General features: G+C 38.5%; 3 protein-coding genes across 4 annotated transcripts; 2 read left to right on the top strand and 1 right to left on the bottom strand.

Moving 5' to 3' along the window:
- Positions 1-90: 90 nt before the first annotated feature.
- Positions 91-4,366, top strand: LOC121959129 (L-seryl-tRNA(Sec) kinase). 2 transcript variants are annotated; one of them, XM_042508316.1, is made up of 6 exons: positions 91-413; positions 645-900; positions 1,041-1,242; positions 1,348-1,423; positions 1,506-1,596; positions 2,768-4,366. In XM_042508316.1, the coding sequence occupies exons 1-6, from the start codon at positions 195-197 to the stop codon at positions 2,983-2,985; spliced, it is 1,062 nt and encodes a 353-aa protein (XP_042364250.1). In that variant the 5' UTR covers positions 91-194; the 3' UTR covers positions 2,986-4,366. The 2 variants fall into 2 exon arrangements, with proteins under 2 accessions (XP_042364250.1, XP_042364249.1); XM_042508315.1 differs by having other exon boundaries at positions 93-413; positions 1,503-1,596.
- A 152-nt stretch (positions 4,367-4,518) lies between these two features.
- Positions 4,519-8,799, bottom strand: LOC121959128 (zinc finger protein Pegasus-like). Its single transcript, XM_042508314.1, has 4 exons — positions 8,740-8,799; positions 8,292-8,448; positions 7,181-7,369; positions 4,519-5,854 (listed from the first exon to the last, which is right to left on the bottom strand). The coding sequence occupies exons 2-4, from the start codon at positions 8,425-8,427 to the stop codon at positions 4,929-4,931; spliced, it is 1,251 nt and encodes a 416-aa protein (XP_042364248.1). The 5' UTR covers positions 8,428-8,448; positions 8,740-8,799; the 3' UTR covers positions 4,519-4,928.
- A 1,031-nt stretch (positions 8,800-9,830) lies between these two features.
- Positions 9,831-15,969, top strand: acadsb (acyl-CoA dehydrogenase short/branched chain). Its single transcript, XM_042508384.1, has 11 exons — positions 9,831-9,920; positions 11,205-11,367; positions 11,463-11,563; positions 11,655-11,861; positions 11,980-12,150; positions 13,008-13,133; positions 13,215-13,307; positions 14,451-14,540; positions 14,654-14,791; positions 15,190-15,289; positions 15,757-15,969. The coding sequence occupies exons 1-11, from the start codon at positions 9,888-9,890 to the stop codon at positions 15,831-15,833; spliced, it is 1,299 nt and encodes a 432-aa protein (XP_042364318.1). The 5' UTR covers positions 9,831-9,887; the 3' UTR covers positions 15,834-15,969.
- Positions 15,970-17,326: the final 1,357 nt, after the last annotated feature.

Below are 17,326 nucleotides of genomic sequence, written 5' to 3'. Positions count from 1 at the left end.
ACACAAAATACAACACAGGACAATAACACGGTTCACTTGTGTGCTTTTATTTTGAAAGGACCATAACCGGAAGTCTCGTGGTTCCCATTTGTTTTGATCGGCTTGTTGCGGAAGTCCGCCGTCAGATTGAACCACTCATGGCTGCAACAATATCATGTAAAAAGCTGGGTTTTGCAGCGGCTCTGTGGTAGCACATGGCAGCAGAAGAGGCCGGAGTTGTGTGCCGGGCAGCGGCCTGTCTGTGTGTCCTCTGCGGGCTTCCTGCTGCCGGGAAGTCCACGCTGGCCCGAAACATCCTCAGCAGCGCTGCACAGCACGGATGGCGAGCCTGTGTGGTGCCGTATGACGACCTGATCCCCGTGCATGCTTTTCAGACCAAAGGGGTGGTGGGTGGTGTCAAACTACAAGAAACGGTAAGATAATTCAGCTAATTTGTCCCCTTCTTAAAGCAACCCCAAACAGTGTAATCTGATGACACTGTATTCAAAACTACCAGAATTGCACAACGGAAATTATATTAATTAGACCTCAGTTTCTTCATTTGGGTGTCATTTTAGGTTTCTTTTGTTACATAACAATGTAAATTCAGTTTCATATTTCCAGCATGCATTTAAACATTTTGATATAATTTTCACTCTTTCTAGCACACTGAATGGAAGTTACACAGACAAGCACTTTTGAGGTGCATGGAGCAGTTCTTGGAGAAACCTCAAGTTTTGGCCGAGCTGCCGAGCAATTGTCAGATCAACAGAGCTGCTTGGGAAAAGTGCATTCAAGCTCTACTGCAGCCTGAAGCTGTGGACTGCTCACAGGCTGACCAGGCACCACTCCTCTTTCTGCTGGATGACAACTTCTACTATCCGAGCATGAGATATGAAGTGTACCAACTGGCAAGAAAGTGTAAGCACTCTGTTTTCTGTTTACATATAGACCACTAACTTGATGATAAGAAATCTGTGCAAAAACAGTGGGAGAAAATATACAAAACCACTCGTAACAATGCCTCTTTGGTTGAAATAATTTATGTGTTGGCTTGTCAGATTCGCTGGGTTTCTGTCAGATGTATTTGCAATGTGATTTGGAGTCGTGCATCAGCAGAAACCAGAGCAGGTCTGCACCCATTCCCACTGAGGTGATACTGGACATGGTGACGCGTTTGGAGCCTCCAAATCCACAAAAGAACTCATGGGAGGCAAACAGCATTTCTCTCAATACCACAGACGATTTATCCAAATGTGACATGTAAGAGCAGAATAAGCAGTTCTTGACACTTATTGCTAAAGTTCACAAGCATAATATTCATGTGTTGCCTCTGTCTTTTTCTCTTCCTATCTGGCTTGTTCTCAGCCAGAGGGTGATGGAGTTGATCTCCTCTGCACTAAACAACCCGCTGAGTCCAGCTGAGGACAACACGGAGCAAAAGGTGTGTAGCTCCTATCAAATCTGTGAATAGTGGACTTTAAATATGCAGCTGCAGAATTTAAGTGTTATGGTCTGGGCAGGAGGCGGACCGCCTGAGATGTGCCACCAGTGTCGTTCACCAGACTGACCAGGCCTGTAGACGCCACATATCTGAAGCCATGAAGACTGCCAGAGGTCAGTTGTTATTTTCATTAAAGGGATATTTCAGATTTTTTTAAATGGGGTTGTATGGAGTACTTATTCATAGTCAGTATGTTTCCCACAGTAGATGACGGTCAGCATGCTCCCATTTTAGAGAAGCAGGCAGGAGAACCACCACAGAAGCTAAGCAATGTACTACATTTTTTAGCCACCTAAAAAAAAATCAAGTACACTTTATGTCGAATATTTTCCTTGCCATTGGACAAAGCTGCTCTATTCAGCTATACTCCTCGAAGCAACCACACTCTGTTGACAAAAACAGTAATTTTACCTCACAAATCACTGGAGTTGCTAGTCTACTGGTTAGTTTTTTGCGAAATTAACCCAAACTAACCCTTTAAAATACCAAAGTTACATAATAACACTAACTAACAAATTGGGGCAGTGGTAGATAAGCAACTCCTGTGTTCTGTAACGTAAAATTACTGTTTTTGTCAATGGAGTCGGGTGGTTTTGAAAAGAACATAGATGGAAATAACTGCTTCAGTTTCCCTTCGCTAAGGGCTGTCCAACAGCAGGGTAAATGGTACTCTAAATATAGCAAACATTTAAAGTAATTAGTTTGAATGACGTGGTATGCGAGTCAGAAAACCAAGATGTTGTTAGTAATACCAGGTTTAGCCAGGTTAGCCATTGTTAGCAATACCGGTTGATAACAACACTATATGCCGTATTTTGTGCTTTCAAACAACATAGCAGCATGTCCACAGATAGCACCTGAACAACGCTCCACATATGAAGATATTTAAATGAGACACAAATAAGAAAGAAGTACAAATAAACAGTATATTACTAAAGCTTTTACTACTGTTGATGCAGGGAGCAGCCAGAAGTCGGGGTTGCAAAGTCAACCCAGCCTCGGTGGGTGTTCCAGTTGATATCTCTGATTGGGAACTTCGAAATTCCAACTTTCCAGGGTAATTTGAACACGTCATACAATACTCTTTGCTGCTGTCCACGTCCACATCAGTACATGGCACCGTTTCTACGGTGCGCCGATCGCCATCTACTGACTATAGATAAGTCCCTCATACAACCCCACTTCAAAATATACAAATTATCCGTTTAATACTACAAAGCTGACATTCTACTCATTTGACATCTGACGCCCAGCAAACTGATTATTTTGTCCCCTTAACTTCAGAGAATCAGTTAACCCCTGAGCTCATGAGGACTTTGGCTGCTCAGCTGAACGAATCCAAAGCAACATTTCTTCAAAACCTGCGGAAACAGTTGCTCCAGGAAGCATCTTTAACCCAAGAAGAGGACATTGACGTAGAACGTTTGGTGAAAAGAGCAGCGGATGTTTTCGATCGTGAGAAAAAGGAAATCCTGTTGAGAATCAAAAATGACAATAGGTGAATTTAATATTATTTTCTTGAATTTTCACAGAGGCAAATTTAATCGCATCAAAAGTCATACGAGAATGCGTGACTCAGATTTGATTAAATGTAAATATAATGTACTTCTGCTGGAAATATGTATGTAGCCTTTTATTTGATCTTGTAATGAATGTAATCAAATAGACAAACTCTCGTGGTCATCTACACAGTCTCTGAAAATATGGTGTCAGTGTACAAATGGTATGTTTAAGAGAAGAGTCCAGTGATCTCACATGTTCACTTTCTCTGCATGATTAAATAATTACATGTGAGCAAGTAAGTCTTTACTTTAGACCAAAATTTACAAAAGTTATTAATGAAAATAAAAATGATCACTACGTCACATTACATCTTAGAGATCTTTAAAGTGTCCCAACATCTGCTACTGTACACATAAAAAGTGACTACTGTAAAATTTGATTTTGTACAAAAAGAAACTACTCATGACATCTTAAAAAATATAAAATTGTTTCATGGGTATAAATAAGTAAGAAAAAAGGAGAAAAAAACAACATTGAAATCTTATCTGTAATATTAAAGGTTGATTTGACTGACAACTTCTGCAGTCTACAGCGTGAGGTATAAAAAAATGTCACAACATCAATCAGTATTATAATGAGTTTGTTTGGGCACAAACTTAGGATTTCAACAGAAAATAATCCAATTATTGAGTCAGTCTCTGAAGTCTACTTCAATTTCTCACAGCAAAATGTGTCCACTTATTGTACTGTAGATGGAAGCTTTGGTGTATAATTAGACAAACAGACATTACACAGTACAGATGGTGGACAAAATTACAGTGTAACAGCCAGGATGCTACGATGCTTTGATCGTTGCCACGGTAACCAATATCCAAGCAGTATTCCAATGCTCCATTTTTCTATTCCATTACTCCAAAAATCCAAAATAGCTAAGTTAAGTTAAGAAACAGTGATCCAACACAAGTCATTATGCATCAACATTAATTATTTTTAGGATATTTAAACTAATCGGGCTCACAGATGTTCACAAGATTACAAAAAGTCAACCTTGTGGTAAAGTTGCAAAATTTACAAAGCTGACCCCCAAAAAGTCGAGTGCTAGATATGCCAAAGGGAACCGGCATATCACGAATCTACAACAAGCTCAGGAAATCACCTAAAACTCATCATTTTTCTAGCTATTATGGCTAATGTTGCTTCACATGCAATATATGAGCATCTGTCACATTATTTTAGGAGCAATGACTGAAACCTGAAGTTTCGAGAAATGTCCTCGTCTCTCACTCCCCCCTTCCGATAATGGCAAATAATTCTCAGAGATACCTCGCTGCTGAGGCTCAGGTTTGGTGTAAATACTGTTGGTACTTTATTATAAATATTTCACATTGTCATTGCTGTGTGTCCATCGACTTTAGGCTCCAAACGTGGGTGTTTTGTAGAGACCCGTCGGCGAGGATGGCACAAAAAGCTTTTTTTTTTTATAGATATTGCTGCATTTCTTACCAAGATTGTGCCACCAAAAGAGGGTATTTTACTCTAAAACATGATCTTTTCCCAACCATAACCAGGTGTTTTTGTCTCTAAACCTAACCACACATTAACCAAAGCCTTGTTGAAACATGAAGTTTCAATGTGTCCCCCTCATAATGACATGCAACTGTAACGTGGTTTGCAAAAAAGTACAACGCTAACATTTTTTCTGACAGCTAACTTGTGTAGGCTGTTTCTGTTTTGCCCACCCTTTGTATGTATCGATCCAAAACAAATACGAAAAGCTCAAAACCACGTCGATCTGCAGTGAGGCAACAATATATTGAGTATGAAATGAAAAGGGAATAGTAAAATGTACATAACAAAAAAAAAAAGTAAATCAGTGCCACCATGTTTAGATGCTGTACAAGCAATACACTAAAAACACAATATGCACCAATGTTGCCAGGAATCACTTTTTGTGTTGTCCTCGGGCAAAATGGCACGCAAAGTCGTATTTGTCTGCGCACATGTGACCACAGATGTTGCACTGAAATGGATGTTCGAAGCCATGGCAGCCCATGTGAATGGTGTAGAGGATATTGTCCACAAAGTGAATATCGCAGTGCTGGCATCTGTGTAAGAGCTGCTGGTCCGGTGTGGTGAGGGCGGGGGCGGGTGTGCTCGGCTGGCTGTTGCTAACGCTCACAGTCAGAGTGTTCGCGCTGTTGTCAAAGCCGAGGCTGGGGACGGGACTGCAGCTCTCATGGCCGGAGGTGGGAGAGTCATTTTTATCTGTCTGCACTCCATTTGAGCACATGGTGACGTGTTCACTGGAGACCTGCTGTATGACGATGGGCTTTTCGTCTTTTAAGGACTCCCTGTCAGGGGACGCCGGAGTCTGAGACTCAGGATGGAGGTCGGCTAACTGGCCCGCAAGTGTGGACAGCTGGTCCAATGGGTTATTAAAAGTCAAACCATTTGCACCTCTGTTTCGACTGTCACTCTCATCCACTCTGGGATTGCTCTTATACTCGCTGCTGCTCAGATGATGGTGGATCTTGTGAGAGAAGTCATTCAGATAATCCGATTTCGGGATCACCATGGAGGGAGGGCTGAAGTTGATGAGGAGCCGCCTGCTGAAGCCCAGAGAGCCAGTCCTCTTCTGCAGGGAGCTCAACATCCTCTTGTTGGCGAAAGGAGAGCGGACAACCCTCGTGGGCAGGAGCTTGTGGCGGCGGCGACGGTGGTGCGACAGGTTGCTGCGGTCGCTGCAGCGGAAGGCGCAGAGGTCGCACTTGTACGGCTTCTCTCCTGTGTGCGAGCGCATGTGAGCTTCCAGGTGGCGTTCATATGCCGAAGCAAACGGGCAGAGCTGGCAGCGGTGAGGCTTTTCTCCTAGGTGAGAATCAGTCAGTCAGATCAGTCATCCATATTTTAATGATATAGAGTTGGAAATGATCTTTTTTTGTCCACCTGCCACTGAGGCTGGTGGATCTAAGATCTACCTACCGATTTTTATTTTATTTTATTTTTTTTTGGCAGGCGAGTAAAGCAAATCTAGCCACCTCTCGCATATTTTACCAGAATTTACCTGGTGGTCAGTGCCAGTGGTACAAGAAGTATTCAGATCCTTTGCTTAAGTAAAAGTACCAATACCACACTGTGAAAATACTGCATGGAAAATGGTATTTAAGTAAAAGTAAGTATGTATAATCAGGAAAATGTCATTAGAGTATTAAAAGTAAAAGTACCCAATGCAGAAATATCTTAAAACACACACACATACATCCAAAACTTGAAATTATTAGGTAAAAATACCCTGAAAAATCTAAATTATATATAAATGAGAAAAAAAAATTCAAAAAAGTCAAACTTACAAAAAATACCCCCCAAAAATCATTAACCTTCAAATTAATAAAATAAATAGAAAAAAACACCCCAAAATTCAGATTTATTTAAAAAAAAAAAAACACTCAAAAACTCAAGATTATTAAAAAAACATTTAAAAAATCTCAAAACTGTAAAACAAAAATTGGAAATAACTAAATAATATATATATATATATATATATATATATATATATATATATATATATATGTAAATTTGTTTTTCAAAATAGTTGGCCATAAATTTTCTGTGAATTGACTGATTGATCAATTAATAGCTGCAGCAGTAATTATATAAAATTTTTGGTAATTTAATTTATAACAAAACATCATATTTTATACACTCTTGTGTTTTTTATGCAAAAATCATAATTTGTAAAGTAACTAAAGCTGTCAGGTAAATGTCATGAGATAAAAAGTACAATATTCCCTCTGAAATGTGGTGGAGTAAAAGTATGAAGTGGGATGAAGGGAAAAGTCTCAAGTTAAGGACAAGTACCTCAAATTTGTACTTTAGTACATCACTTGAGTATAAGTACTTAGTTACATTCTACACTGGCCGGTGCTAATTTCCAGTACTTGATCTGCAACAGTGTTCGGGTGGTTGTGCTTGTCAAGTGTCCACCTGAATGCCAGGACCCAAAGTTTCCCAGCAGAACATTGAAACACAGTATGATTAATGTTGTTTACTTAACCTGTTAGTGGCTTTATTATTGTGGCTGATTGTCTAATATCAGGTTGTGAGCTGTGTGTTTGGATTACCTGCAGTGTTTCAGGTAGATGTTTAGGGATGGTGTTGCCTTAAAGAATGAATGACAGCAGTGTAACCACTGACCTGTGTGGATGCGGATGTGCTCTATTAAACGAGCCATGCCCTTGTTGGCATAGCTGCAGTAGCTGCACTTGTACTTTCCATCGCAGGTCCTCTCCAGACCGTCCATCTGTACATCTGGCCCGTCCTCCACGGGCAGGCTCACCTCCACAGACGGAGGGTCGAGACCATTCTGCTCACTCCTGGGGGCAACTGAAACCAAACAGACAACGCCTTTAAGATTTGAATTTTTATTTATCAAAGAAAATTGCTTTACATATATGATTTGCTTTATATTCCCACAGGCCTGAAACTTTTTTTATAAACAGTGCATTCAGTGGTGAATACACAAATTTACAAATGAAGGTAATGAGGCAAGTAGGTACAAACCAGACAGACAAAATTAAATAAAATAAAACAGTCTGAACACACATGGGGATTTACCTTATTATTTATATAATAAACCTGTAAGATTTAATAAATTAGTAGTTTTGGTTAGTTTTTTTTATTACATATTTTTAAGTCTGAAAGTGTTTTAAGATATGTATCTAAATCTGATTTTTTTTTTTTATTTATATATGAGGACAATCTTCTTTTAAATTGTATTTTATGACTTAAATACTTATCTAAAAATAATGAGCAAATAATTTATTATTATTCATTTTCAAAATTTTAGATTTTTTAATATTAGAAGCAAATAGGGCTCTTTTAATAAAATGTTCTTGACAAAATGTCTTTGGAGACACAACTGAAAATCAGTCCAGAAGACAGTCACATGTACAAATGGAAAAAATAAGTGTTCTCATGTTTTTACCATATTATAACAGAAGGTGCATTTGTCATTAATATCAGGAATGTATAAAATTACAAAAAATTCTGGATAGTATCTGTGTGTAATATAAAATGCAGCTCTTTGATTTTGTTGGGAAGCACATATTTTGAAAGACAAAAAAAAAAACAAATAAATTATTCCATGTCTCACGATAAAGAGTCAGGTCTGTCCATTTATATTTGGCAGGTGCTACTGTTCTCGGAATAAATAAACAAAAATTTAATTAAAGAAAATTTTAATATTTTTTTTGTTTTTGTCAAAATGGAGCTTCCATACACAGTGATGTTGTGACTGGCTACCCACCGGCTTCAAACTGCTCTCCTGACTCCTTCTCTCCGCAAACAGAGCCTGAGATCATGTTGACATGCTGGGTTTGTTGTGTCAGGTACTCCTGAAATTCCTTCACAAAATCCACAGGCTCTGTTTTTATCTCTTCCATTCTCCTTTTTCTGTATTGAACCTGAAAAGAGATGATAGTCACGCACTGCTTTCACTCGTAACTATTACTGACGGTAACAGCAGCTAACGCAGCTGCGGACTGTAAAATGACAGTTAGCTCATAGCTACAACAACAATGCTAACGCTGCCTAGCTAGCTGAACCGTCCATGTACAGCATTTTTATTAATACCGACTATCTAACACCACCCTCAGTTCATATCTTATCTTTTGTCGTTTGAGTTACATTATCGTTAAGCAGAGATAAGAGTGAAATTGGGCCCTGGGGATAAATTAACCGGCTTAAATTGTTACCGAGTGGACGCTTCCGTTCGCTAATACGTCTGTGCTCCGCGTCCACCCATACGCAACTGTTGCCTTCAGGGACGTTGGGAAAAATATTGCAATCAAAGAGGTAAAGGTATATAATACAAATACGCTTAATAGTCGGGAAAAATCATTTGGGATTTTTTATTACGGGAAATAGCCTATTACAAAAAAACTCAAAATTAATCCAAAGTACATTATTCAAAATAGAAAAAGAGCATTCACCCAAACATTACATGGACCGAACAAAAGCAAAACTGAGAAAATACTGGACATTTGTAATTTTTCTTTGATACTTTTACCACTATGTATGTATGTAAATGGCTGTATGTAGTTTGTCCTGCATGTTTTTTGTCTTTTATTTGTCTTTTTTGTTTTTCTTCTGTGTTGTTTGCAGTGTCCTATTTCATGTTGTTAATAATAATAATAATAATAATAACAAAGTGCTAGCTTTCTCTACGTTTTCCAAGAATCCCAAGTTTATCTTATTAATATAACAACCACATGACACTGACTATAATGAAGTATAAAAAGTTGCACATTCAAATTAAATGTGCCTTTCTTCCAAAAACTGCAAAGCTCTTTCAGGCTTTCTATTGTGTAAATCTGTTCAGTCAGCAACTTGATATGAAATGTTCCCCAATTACAAAAAAAAAATAATTAATTAAAAATTAAGAAAAATTAAAAGGTGACAATAAATAAATGAAAAAAAGACACAGAGATAGAGAGAGGAAAAATAATTACAAAATGTTCAAATAACTAAGGAAACATATTTTTAAAAACATGATTTAATGTAATACGGGTTACAGAAAATATACATAGCAATAATTATCATTTATTTATTTACATTTTTTTTACCACCTTTTTAGGTTATTTCCTGTTTTTTTTTTTTTTTTTAGTTTTCTTTCATTCTCTTTTTTAATTTAAGGTATTTTTTGTGTTACTTTTCTCGTTGAGTTGCTCATTCCCCTCGCTCCATGCTGATGAAAGAAACGCCAATGTGCTCAGGTTTCAAATAGTTAATGCTAACACACTGACATAAAATGTTGAGTGTCTGACTCGCACAAGGGGCACCTGAACGCAGCATCATTCCTCTGACGCACACATGCGCGCATGTAAACATTTTATAACATACCATGGCTGCACCGTTGTTCAGGATCTTGTCGAAGGTGAGACTTAATAATATTGTCATAGTTATTAACATTTACCTGGTTTCAGCACTGATTTTGATATATTTCGCATTGTGTCGAGCCTTTATCCTTGAATTACATAACGTAACCCTAGCCGAGTGTTGTTGGCGTTATCAGCTAACAAATCGCTAATGCTAGCATGAAAGCACAAACGAACCACACAAAATCTGCAGTAAAAAGGCCAAAAAAATACATTTCAACATTTTACAGGGAATACACCTTACAAATGCCTTTCGCTAAGTTCACAGACATTGATACTTTTTGTACCTTTGCAAACGCAACTTTGCAAACGCAACAGTATGTGAAATATCCTAAAAGATTTTTGACACCTCTGGATTCTCACTTCTTTGAAACCTCGAAATCAGTTTACTCTGTTATTATAATAAAGTAGAGATAGTACTGTTGAATATCGAATGAATTATCTCATGCTGAACGCCATTTTTTCATTTACAAACATACATTTTCCAAGTCACCTCCTAAGTGTGTGTCTTCCCTCCTGGGACTAAAAGCTCTCCTTAAATCACTCAGTTTAAATCATCCAAAAAAACAAGTGTCAGACTTTTGGAAGATTCTGCCACTTTCTTCCCAGAATCCTCTAATTGAATGTACTTTTATATTTGTGTCCCTGTTAATCTTTCTTTGTATATGTTCTGGTTTTTTTTTTGTTTGTTTGAGTTCTTTTTTAATTAAATTACATATTTATTTTCTCATCTGCTATTTGTCTATCACATTTTCACCATTTTTATTCTGCACATATACTTGCATCTTTCAGAGATATTGCTATTTTTACCCGTGCTGTTCCTTTTTTCTGATGTTTTGTATATGTTATTATTAATTTTAGAAATAATAATAATAATAACAACAATAATATTAAGAAGGAGAACCATATAGAAAAGGGGGAAAAAACTCTGAAGCAGGAGCTGTTCACTGAAAGAAATGATTAACTTAACATTAGTCAGAATTGTTCTGACTAATGTTCTCACTGACATTTTTGTCAAAATTGAGTTATTCATATATTCTTATACTTTGACAACCTATTGACATTGTGTAGAGTGGTTTTTTTTAAGTTATATCCATTTTGGACTCTTTATTTAGAAAGAAAATATGTTTATATAATTTATGCCATTTGAAATAAAAAACCTTGAAGCTTAATATCTAAAAACTGCTCAGAAAGCAGATAGAACCTTATAATTTTAAGGTGGCGAATTGTGAATTTCATGCAATTTGCATATAGATACTAACACTGTTGTCTGCTGTTTTCAGTCGTGCAGACAGCTCTCTCGACCATGGGGTGCATGCCAGGTTGGATGGAGGAGCAGGTCCACCCATCCCTCCCCAAATATGGCCTCAGAGCAGGCAGCAGGGGGGGTCTCCTTTCCTCCCCTGCAAACATATTCAGAGGAGGAGAGCATGATGAGGGAAGCAGGTGAGCTGGACATCATGCAGCACATATCCTACTACTGCTGACAGCAGATGACAGTAATTCCTAAAACATTAAACGCATGTTTTGTTCTTTGACAGTTCAAAAATATGCACAAGAGCGCATCGCTCCGTTTGTGTCGAAGATGGATGAAAATTCAGTCATGGATGAAGAAGTGATCAAATCTCTCTTCGAACAGGGTGTATGTAATCCATTGAATTGTGATGTTTTATTTCACCTAAGTCTGTTTTATTTTCTATACAGTGATTATGATATTTATTTACTTTGTGCAGCTCATGGGCATTGAGATTGACCCAGAGTACAACGGCACCGGCTCCTCGTTCTTCTCCTCCATTCTGGTCATTGAGGAGCTGGCAAAGGTGGACCCCTCTGTCGCTGTGCTCTGTGACATCCAAAACACACTCATCAACACACTGGTTTCCAACCTGGGTACGGCAGCTCAGAAAGAGCAGTACCTCACCCGGCTGTCCACTGACATGGTGAGCAGTTTACTGAAAGCTGAAGATATAAAACAGGATGGTGTTTAATGATCAACCTGTGCCTTTTCTGTATACACTGTAATGTTTTTCCTCACTTCCTCACGTAACTGTGTCACAGATCGGAAGCTTCTGCCTCTCAGAAGCTGAGTCGGGGAGTGATGCCTTTGCTCTGAAGACGCGTGCTGAAAAACACAAAGACTATTACGTCATCAACGGATCCAAAATGTGGATCAGCAATGCAGAGCAAGCAGGTGTTTTCCTGGTGATGGCCAATGTAGATCCCTCTGCTGTGAGTAACAGCTGATCTTTCTGTTCTTTTTGTCTCAAATTAGCTAAAAAAATTCTCCACAACTCCTCTAGGAAGATCTTAAAGGAATGCTTCATCCCGAAATCAAATATAAATATTTTTTCTCTTACCTGTGGTGATATTTATTAAAAACATTTGGTGTGAGTTGCCAAATGCTTTCTCTTCAGTATAATAGTACTAGATAGCACTTGGCTTGTGGTGCTCAAAGCATCAAAAACATACATTTGAAAAACTCAGCAGCAATGTGTCTTTCTAGAAATCATGACCTGGTTACTCAAGATAATCCACTGGGTGGGTGCAGTTTCGAAGAAATGAAAATGTTCCTGAAACAGCTCTAAACAAGGTCAGGGATTATCTTGAGTAACCAGGTCATGATTTCTGGAAAGACACATTGCTGTTGAGTGTTTTGAAGTGTTTCTTTTTTTCCATAGTTCTCTGAGCATCACAAGCCGAGTGCCATATGTTTCCATTTTAACAGAGAGAAGGCAGACATCTCTAAGGCAAATATCGCCAACTCTTTGCACACCAAAAACACCAAAACAGTCTAGATTACTAACAGCACTACAAGTAAGAGGAAAACAAAATGTATTTTTGATTTTGGGGTGAACTGTCCCTTTAATGTTAAAATGCCTAATCTCATGTCACATCACGATGATACCTGCTTTTTACGGTAATTTCAGATTATATTTGCCTGTTAAATACCATAATGCAAAAAAAGCAACATCACAAATTGTAAACCCAAACTTTGTCATAGAGATAAATGACGACCTCTCCAGCTCAGTCTCAACAAAAATGTACATCTGCTTATGTCTAAAGACAAACTCACTTCCATTTGACAGGGTTACAGAGGCATCACCTGCTTCATCGTGGACCGGGACACGCAGGGTCTTGAGATTTGCAAGAAGGAGAACAAGCTCGGCCTGCGCGCGTCCTCCACCTGCCCGCTCAACTTTGACAATGTCAAGGTACCACTGAACACCTTGTACTGCACTGGAACATTGTGAAACAATATTGTGACTTTAATAGCTTTTTACTTTTCCTTGTAGGTGCCAGAGAAAAACATTTTGGGACAGGTCGGTCATGGGTACAAGTACGCCATAGGAATGTTGAATGAGGGCAGGATTGGAATCGCTGCTCAGGTAAACATTTTTTTTGAATGATATATTTAAAGGTTAACTTTGGTATTTTTCAACCTGGACCATATTTTCCTATGTTTTTCTGTCTAAATGACAAATTGTAACAGTGTTGAGTGAGAGCGCTGCAGCCTTCAGCAGCAAAACAGGCTGCAGTTGAACTACTCAGGGCATGTTTGCATCCTTAATTTCTATCCACATCATGCTTTTTTTGCTGCTGACAGGTATTTTAAGTGTCTGACGACATTATGAAAAGGTCCCTGCTGAGATAGGTATTTTTGTTGAAAGAGTGGCACCATTCGTCCAACCAGAACCAGCCCCTATATCCACCAGACTCCATTTTAATAATCAGTCATTTTATTGTAAAACACTACATTCAAAGTCGACAGAAACAGAACAATATAACATACTTGGTTTGTCTTTCCACATTTCCAACAATCACTAACTCTGAGTTGGTTTAAATTAACCCTTCATTTACCCAATGAGAAGTAAAAATGTTGGGAAAGGAGGGACAGACAAATGCTTGACATCAGGAAAGCAGCAGGGGAAAACGTGTGCGGCCAGCATATTTTCACCTCTAACTGTGAAATTAATGGTTTATTTCAAACAAACCAGAGCTGCTGATTGTTGTTACAGTGGAAGAAAAAGAACCAAGTTGGCTTTTGTGAATTCAATTATGTTTTTGTCAAAGTGTGTTTTACACGGATAAACTTGCCGTTTATTTAAATGGAGTCTGGTCTGTTCGGTGACGGCAGTTTCGGGGCTGTTTCTGGTGAACCAAAAAGGATATTACTCTTTAACAAAAAGGGTGATCTATGCAGGGATTCTTTCTATAATGTTGTCATAACCTTACAATAGCAACTTGAGCCTGTCAGTGGCAAAACAAACAACTTTAGCGGACACAGTTGACAGTGCAAACTTGCCCAGAGTAGTTACATCGCAGCCTGTTTTGCTGCTGCCAGCTGCAGGACTCTCGCTCAATACTGGAACGGTTTCACAGGCTGTTGTCTCCATTAGTCACTTAGACATTTAAAAAAAAACATGAGGAAAAATGCCTAAGTTGGGCTTGAAAACAAGCTAAATGTGCTTTATTCAAGATTGCACTGTGTAGAATCCACATATCACGTGTGCTAACTTTGTGTGTTGCAGATGCTCGGGCTGGCACAGGGCTGCTTTGACCAAACGATTCCTTACACCAGACAGAGAGTGCAGTTTGGAAAACGCATCTTTGACTTCCAGGTTAAGATCCACAACAGACACTTTCACATCTTTGTGATTTTTCACATTATTCTGGTGGCCAGTATTTTGTTTAGCGTGTCCTCATGGTCCTTATGGTACTCTTCGTAATCCAGGGCATGCAGCATCAAATAGCCCACGTAGCAACACAGATCGAAGCAGCTCGGCTGCTGACGTACAACGCTGCTCGTCTGAAGGAAGCAGGCAGACCTTTCATTAAGGAGGCCTGTATGGCTAAATACTTCAGTGCAGAGGTGAGCTGACTGCACTTTTTTACATAGATACTGTCCCTCGGGAGGTGGGAATTGTTCACGTGTATTTTTATCAGAGATGTTCTGATACCATTTTTTCCTTAAATTACTGATTCTGATATCGAACTTGGAACTGTTGTGTGATTTCATGTGATTCTTGTGTGTGAATGTGTGTTTTTTTTACATTGTTTGCGCCTCTGACTGAAGGCAATTTTCTGTCACTATTTGATAGACAATTTAGTTTTTTGAATCTTGAATCTTAAATAATTAATTAAGTGAATTAATTGTTATTTATTCTTGGCCAGAAAACTTGTGTTAAAAAAAAGATAATGTCAGTCTTAATGAAACATCTTCCTGGTTAAAGTCATTCTAATATATTTGTTATGTTTTATCTTCCTCAGGTTGCAACACTGACCACATCTAAATGCATCGAATGGATGGGAGGGGTCGGCTTCACCAAAGACTACCCCGTAGAGAAATACTACAGAGACTGTAAAATTGGTGAGTGTGACTTACAGAAAAATGTTGACTTGTTTGCACTGTTTGTTAGATTGCTGCTGGCATTCGAGCTGCTTTAAGTAACTGTGACTAAAGCTACAGTGTAGAAAAGGACACATGAGGGCTGTGGGAAGGTCAGGTGTAGCAGTTTGTGATTGGACCAGAGAGGGGCGGAGAGCGGGGCTGATAGCAGCAGCGGTAATCAGACTCTGCAGGAATTCCCCCGTCTGACCCCTCAGAGTGCCATTATACCAACACACAGCCAGGGAAGTTGCCAGGGCAAAATGTCACTTTTCCTGTCAACACCGGCATTTTGGCTCCCCGGCACACTGAGCTGCATAATAAACCCTCTTTGTCTCCTGATAGCGAAAGCTGCAGGTTCATGTGCCGCGGAGGGGAATTTGACAAAATCGACCTTGTTTTGTTCAGCAGGAATTCACAATAATACTTTGTTTTGTCTCCGTGTGCAGGCACCATTTATGAAGGTACGACAAATGTGCAGCTATCCACCATGGCCAAGTTTATTGATAAGGAGTATGATCACTGAAACCATCTGACTGACATCTGGTGGATCGCACTCTGCTGTGTTACACTCCATTTACTTCTCCCCAAATGACTTTGTGGGGTGCGTTACTGTAGTTTGCTGTTTTTTTGTTTGTTTTTAGATGTTTGTTCACAGCATCACCCATTTTTTTACCCCAGTCCACCCTGAAATCTATACTTTTCCTCTTACCTGTAGTCACATTTGTTCGGTGTGAGTTGCTGACTGTTGGAGATATCAGCCGTAGAGATGTCTGCCTTCTCTCAAATAATAATAGAACGAGATGGCGCTCTTCTTGTGATGTTAGAAGCGCCAAAAAATACATTTGAAAAACTAAATAGCAACATCTCTTTACAGAAATCATGACCCGGTAACTCAAAATAAACCACAGACCTTATTGTGAGCAGTTTTCACTTTCTACTGAATTACACCTGCAAACAGTATCACCGTGCTGGTCTACCATCTACCCCACTGAAGGACCTAAAGCTTAAGGTTACATTACAGTTATATTTAAGACTTTTATAATGCCAATTTAAATTAAAATTACGACCTTTTTTGCACTAAACATTATAATTATTATTAAGAATAAAACATTAACCAACAAATGTGTGGGGACAGGGACAACTTTCAATATCAATAACCCTAACCCTAACCTTACCCAGCCAAATATTCATCATAACTAAAAAATATGACTCTTTTTAGTGCTGTTAACACAAGAGGCATCCGGTAAATGAACCTAAAAAGATCATGTAACCAGTTATTTTGAGGTTTTTCAATGCAACGTCAAAACAAAACAATTCATAAAATCCTACTTGTAGCATTTTTAAGACTTTAAGACCTTTTAATACAAATTAAGGCCTTTTTTATTTATTTATGAATAAAACAACTTTATGTGTTTCAAAAATGCATTTTTTGATGCTTTGAGCACCATGGGTAAAGTGCCATCTAGCTCCATTATGTTGCAGAGAAGGCAAATCTTTACAGAAGATATTTTCAACACTCAGTAACTCACACCAAAACAATCAAGACTGATAACCAGCTCTACAGGTAAGAGGAAAAATATGTAGTCGCAAATTTTGGGGTGAACTTTACCCTTAAGGACTTCCCACTACTAATGTTACTGATGTTTCCCCAGCTTTAGGGTTAACGTTGATCTGGTGCAATCATTTTTTCCTCCGTTTTCTATCAGACCTTTTCAAAAATCTGGAAATAAGACGGTTTGCAGAGCTGTATCACTTGCCACTTGCCATATCCTCTGTTTATTTAGATATGATCAATCACATCAAAATAACACAACTGATCCATATGTTTCGATATGATAGTTTTGAAATATACTGAATGGGATTTCTTTGAAATTTTCAGTGCCTTCAGAGGGTCGGCTAAGACTGAGCTCAATCACTAGAAATAGGTCTGTTGTAACATTTCACACTTAAATCCTCCATAAATTTTGTACAGTTCCTTGATGGTGAAAATAAGGAAGTAATTATGCATCATATAGA

Source organism: Plectropomus leopardus, chromosome 19 (assembly GCF_008729295.1).
Source record: "Plectropomus leopardus isolate mb chromosome 19, YSFRI_Pleo_2.0, whole genome shotgun sequence".
NCBI lineage: Eukaryota > Metazoa > Chordata > Actinopteri > Perciformes > Serranidae > Plectropomus > Plectropomus leopardus.
The sequence above is the reverse complement of the archived record's forward strand: the minus strand, read 5'-3'. Positions and strand labels throughout refer to the sequence as shown.

Excerpts from the sequence above, each read along its gene's own strand:
- acadsb (XM_042508384.1), top strand. The coding sequence starts at position 9,888 with ATGGCTGCACCGTTGTTCAGGATCTTGTCGAAG. Across the intron at positions 11,564-11,654 it reads AATCTCTCTTCGAACAGGGT|CTCATGGGCATTGAGATTGA; the intron begins GTATGTAATCCA and ends TACTTTGTGCAG. Across the intron at positions 11,862-11,979 it reads CCCGGCTGTCCACTGACATG|ATCGGAAGCTTCTGCCTCTC; the intron begins GTGAGCAGTTTA and ends ACTGTGTCACAG.
- LOC121959128 (XM_042508314.1), bottom strand. The coding sequence starts at position 8,427 with ATGGAAGAGATAAAAACAGAGCCTGTGGATTTTGTGAAGGAATTTCAG. Across the intron at positions 7,370-8,291 it reads AGGAGAGCAGTTTGAAGCCG|TTGCCCCCAGGAGTGAGCAG; the intron begins GTGGGTAGCCAG and ends GTTTGGTTTCAG. Across the intron at positions 5,855-7,180 it reads GCACATCCGCATCCACACAG|GAGAAAAGCCTCACCGCTGC; the intron begins GTCAGTGGTTAC and ends ATTCTCACCTAG.
- LOC121959129 (XM_042508315.1), top strand. The coding sequence starts at position 195 with ATGGCAGCAGAAGAGGCCGGAGTTGTGTGCCGGGCAGCGGCCTGTCTG. Across the intron at positions 414-644 it reads GTGTCAAACTACAAGAAACG|CACACTGAATGGAAGTTACA; the intron begins GTAAGATAATTC and ends CACTCTTTCTAG. Across the intron at positions 1,243-1,347 it reads GATTTATCCAAATGTGACAT|CCAGAGGGTGATGGAGTTGA; the intron begins GTAAGAGCAGAA and ends GCTTGTTCTCAG.